Here is a 4,186-nt window from a genome sequence, read left to right as displayed (position 1 = left end):
CCCCTTTTTAAACTTATTTCAAATGAGATGTTTAAGGCTATTGCAAAAAAAATAATTAAACTCTTTTTCTAATCCACTATTCCTAATTTAAGAGCAGGCTAGTTTTAAAAACTGGACAGGCTTTCTTTCATAACCCGATATCAAGCAACAGTTTTTACAATTCTCTGTACAGATGTATTGAAACGTAATTATCATGCCACAATGTTGGAATTTGCACAATAGGCTACATCATCACGAGAGGTGCTGTATGGGTAATTAGGCTGACAGCAGCTTTATCCGAGGGGAAGGGCCTACTTCTGTGTCTAATTGTTTTACAGGCTACATAAGAAATTCAGAGAGACCGATGCGAATTCTTTATCGCGGGGTGCCAATCAACCCATATTTATAAGTAATTCAGTAAACTTTTCATTCTCCACGATTTGCATATTCCCCTTTGATCCCCGCCAGTTTTTCCAATCAAGTGCATTTCAAAGTTCCTCCAGTACAATTACGGATCAAATGCCGCTAATGGGGAGTAAATGTCTTTAATGATCACCCATTAGAAAAACCATGGGGCGCCTGGGGTCAGTAAGAGCAACTATTTGCAGGGGCATTTGATGACCCCTGATAAACCTCAGTTATAAAAAGGTATAAACATGTATTAACAGTAGCCTATAGGCTTACAACGAAAAACTACTCAATATACACAATGTAGCCCCCATTATGTTCATCTTCTCGAAATACTGACTTAAGTGCAACCAGTGACACCTTTATGGGATAAAATAGGCTGCAAATGTCCAGTGTTATCAATAAACCTGACCAGATGTTGTTAAGGCGCAACAAAATATGAGTCAAATGAAAGACTGTAGCTGCATAACGGTAATAGGGGTAACGTGTCCATTAGAGGAAAAATGTGTCGGTGTGTCATCTCGTGAAAAGTCATTGACAGTAATTGTACGCAAACATTTTTGACATGTTTTGGAATAGGGTTCCCGGCCAATGGGTACTTGCTGTGGGATGCATCATGAGTTGAGCCCTTTGAAATGTCATCCACCCCTTTGTTACACATAGCTGGGGGCGGGATGCAAACAACTCGGTATGTATAAATCTTGCATCAGGAATCCTAGGATTACAGTGGTAGTTTACTCCTCCTACTAGTACACCTATCTGCCCTCGAGTTGTAGGCTACTATTGCATCTTGGAATTGGTACCATTTTTTACATACAACAACCATTTCTACAATGGCAATGATGCTGCCATTCGGTTATTCCGCTGTCTTTTACATGCTGGTCGGATACTTTGATTCTGCATGCGCTGGATCCGTGCTTCTCAGCTCAAATGCCATCAAGAACATACCTTTAGTGGCGAGTCCGAGTCACCCGATAAGCGCGAGCCCTGACGACTTTTCATTTGACAGCGGGACCCAAAATATGGCAATTGATACCATACAGGTAAGCCCAGCATCAATTTGTCATAAAAGTTGACTATTTTATATTGATCAAAGTAGGCTATAAATTGTGTTGAAATTGAAGGTTTAAAAATGGACCATAGATTCCCTCCGTTAAATTGAACAGTTTACCATCAGCAATATGCCTATTATTTAAATTGGATAGTATTCTAAAAAGTTAAATGCATACATTAATCATTTACCTCTCTTCTTTCAGTCTTTGAGTTGCTCCACGGATGAGGAGTGCGGTGACCATGGTTTATGCGTTGTGTCCCGAGGCGCCTGTCTCCCGTGCAAGAGGCGCAGGAAGCGCTGTATCCGGGACACTATGTGTTGCCCGGGCAACCAGTGCAGCAATGGCGAGTAGTCTACAAGTCCCAGCTCTTTCATGTTAAATTACACCGTCAAATCTGTTCAATAGAGCCTTAGAAGATGTGTCTAAAGCCGTTCCTCACTGCTTTGAACTTTTGAAGAGAAGTGCAGTCAGTTGAATTTAAGCAATTCAACACACGTGTTGAAAGACTTAGTGTAATTTCAAGCACATCATCTCATGTTTGATCTTCTTGTTACCTTCCTAGGTGTGTGTTTACCCGGCGATCCTGACATGGTTCAGCACATCAGAATGGAGGACATAGTGCCACTCAGCAATACACAGGAGAAAAACTCTACAGTGGAACTGAACTCCAAGTTGCCCACACAAGATCTTTCACAAACCCCAAAAGGTATGTACCAAATCAGTTATGACGTTTACTGTTGTAAATGGACTCCGAGTGATATATGTCTTGTTATACACAAAGCCAACAATATGCTAATGTGGTTAACTTATTTGTTCAGGCCTGGAAGGAAAGCACTGCCTGAGGTCTTCAGATTGCACAGAGGGACTTTGCTGTGCGCGTCATTTCTGGTCCAAGATCTGCAAGCCAGTGTTGAAAGACGGTCAGGTCTGCACCAAGCACAAAAGGAAAGGCACCCAAGGTTTAGAGATATTCCAGCGGTGTGACTGTGGAGACGGTTTGTCCTGCAGAACACAGAGAGGGGAGCACAACAGCAAGGCAACTCGAAGTCTGCACACTTGCCAAAGACATTGAATCAGCAGCAATCTATGGATTTCGGTAGCCTTTCAGAAAGTCTAACTGAAGGACTGATGTGATTTCTGACAAGTGAAGTGGAAAGGAAAGAGTTTACTATTGGGAGACCATTTTGTTTTGGTCTTCTGATTTTGTCACTCAAAAATAGCAGAGTAGTTGTGATTGTTTCTGTATGGAACTTGACATATATGATTATTACGGTAAATTACTGTATTGTACATAACTTATAGATAATGGCACTTAATTATTTTTGGTCACAACTATTCGAAGAGAAGGTGCTCTCTATGCTGTTATCACATTATTGTAAATGTATTAACACTGTGATTTATACAAGTTTATATAGATTCTGATATCAATTTATATTTTTATTTGAAATAAAGAGTGTTAAAATATTTAACTGTCTTATGAAATAATTGGCACATTATTGCATCAAATCAAATGTATTTATAAAGCCCTTTTTTACATCAGCCGATGTCACAAAGTGCTATAGAGAAACCTAGAGAGGAACCAGGCTCTGAGTGGTGGCCAGTCCTCTTCTGGCTGTGCCGGGTGGAGATTATAACAGTACATGGCCAAGATGGATGTTTGTAATTGCATGTAATCATTTACTAGTTTAGTGACCTACCAAGGGAAAGTGGAATTTAAATGATGCAGTCAAAGGATTGATATTGGCTGTTCCATTAGTCTGACCAATTCCAAAACATGACCTACTGCAAGGTACATGACACAAGGTATACACCACATTTATAACTAATGATGCATATTCCTACAGTTCTAAAACACTACTTATTATGGAAATAATGTATTAGGCTATATGGGAATCACCGTGATACTTTCCTTTATTTTACAAATCCTAACATCAAACCACTGTAGTGAGCTGTATAATTTGATGTACACTAGAACCAGTCCCATTGCTACTCCTGCATGCCATATGGCTGTTTTAGACAGTGACTTCTAGGGAAGGGTGAGGTGAGAGGCTCACCACACTCCCTTTGGCCTGGTCATCTTGAGCAGAAGAACCATATGTCCTAACTAACACATGGAGGCTTGGGTCTAACTCCCAGCTTAGTCAGATAGCCAAGTGAACTCTGATGTTGAACTCTGAACTTGCAGGGAGGTGTGAGTGATGTGTGGGGATAGTGTCGTCATGCTTGTCCCAGACCACAAGCGTACCGTGGGTACAAGCTTTGCCTGATGCCAGAACAAATGAATTACATTTTAAAGAGGCAATGCATTAAATAGACATACTTCCACATTCCCATTACATAGTGCACAAAACATCCATCCCTTTCAAGTATTTGTTGTTTCAGTATGCAACATTCAACTTTCTTTGTGTGTCCCCCACCTTATAGGTAACGAGGAACTGCAGAGTTTAAGTATTTACTTCAAGGTGTCAAGCGTGACAAAGCAGAGGGGTAGGCATTTCAAAGCACAGGGTATACAGTTTGCAATTGTCCTCTTCCCATACATGTGCATCAGCTAGTACTAGAGAGGCTTCCCCTTGCTTTTGTCGAGATCAACAGCGGCGGGGAAGACCCAAAACATCGGTGGATGGAATCTCATACAGCACAATGGTGAGGAGAAAACTCTAAATGACCCACTAGAAATACAGTATAACAGCTAATTCTTTGAGGGAAAAAGTTGGCATCTTTAGAGTTTCAAAACAAAGGCC

The 4,186-nt window shown here is 40.8% G+C and overlaps 1 protein-coding gene across 1 annotated transcript; it reads left to right on the top strand.

The window, feature by feature from the left end:
• Nucleotides 1-1,095: 1,095 nt before the first annotated feature.
• On the top strand, nucleotides 1,096-2,906 carry LOC139580209 (dickkopf-related protein 1-like). The gene is made up of 4 exons (XM_071408782.1): nucleotides 1,096-1,430; nucleotides 1,644-1,785; nucleotides 2,005-2,148; nucleotides 2,261-2,906. Exons 1-4 carry the CDS (start codon nucleotides 1,221-1,223, stop codon nucleotides 2,512-2,514), a joined length of 750 nt encoding a protein of 249 aa, XP_071264883.1. The 5' UTR covers nucleotides 1,096-1,220; the 3' UTR covers nucleotides 2,515-2,906.
• Nucleotides 2,907-4,186: the final 1,280 nt, after the last annotated feature.

The sequence above is a fragment of the Salvelinus alpinus genome, chromosome 7 (assembly GCF_045679555.1).
Source record: "Salvelinus alpinus chromosome 7, SLU_Salpinus.1, whole genome shotgun sequence".
Taxonomy (NCBI): Eukaryota; Metazoa; Chordata; class Actinopteri; order Salmoniformes; family Salmonidae; genus Salvelinus; species Salvelinus alpinus.
This window is presented reverse-complemented; position numbering and strand designations above follow the sequence as displayed.

Excerpts from the sequence above, each read along its gene's own strand:
- LOC139580209 (XM_071408782.1), top strand. The coding sequence starts at position 1,221 with ATGGCAATGATGCTGCCATTCGGTTATTCCGCTGTCTTTTACATGCTG. Across the intron at positions 1,431-1,643 it reads TGGCAATTGATACCATACAG|TCTTTGAGTTGCTCCACGGA; the intron begins GTAAGCCCAGCA and ends CTCTTCTTTCAG. Across the intron at positions 2,149-2,260 it reads TCTTTCACAAACCCCAAAAG|GCCTGGAAGGAAAGCACTGC; the intron begins GTATGTACCAAA and ends TTATTTGTTCAG.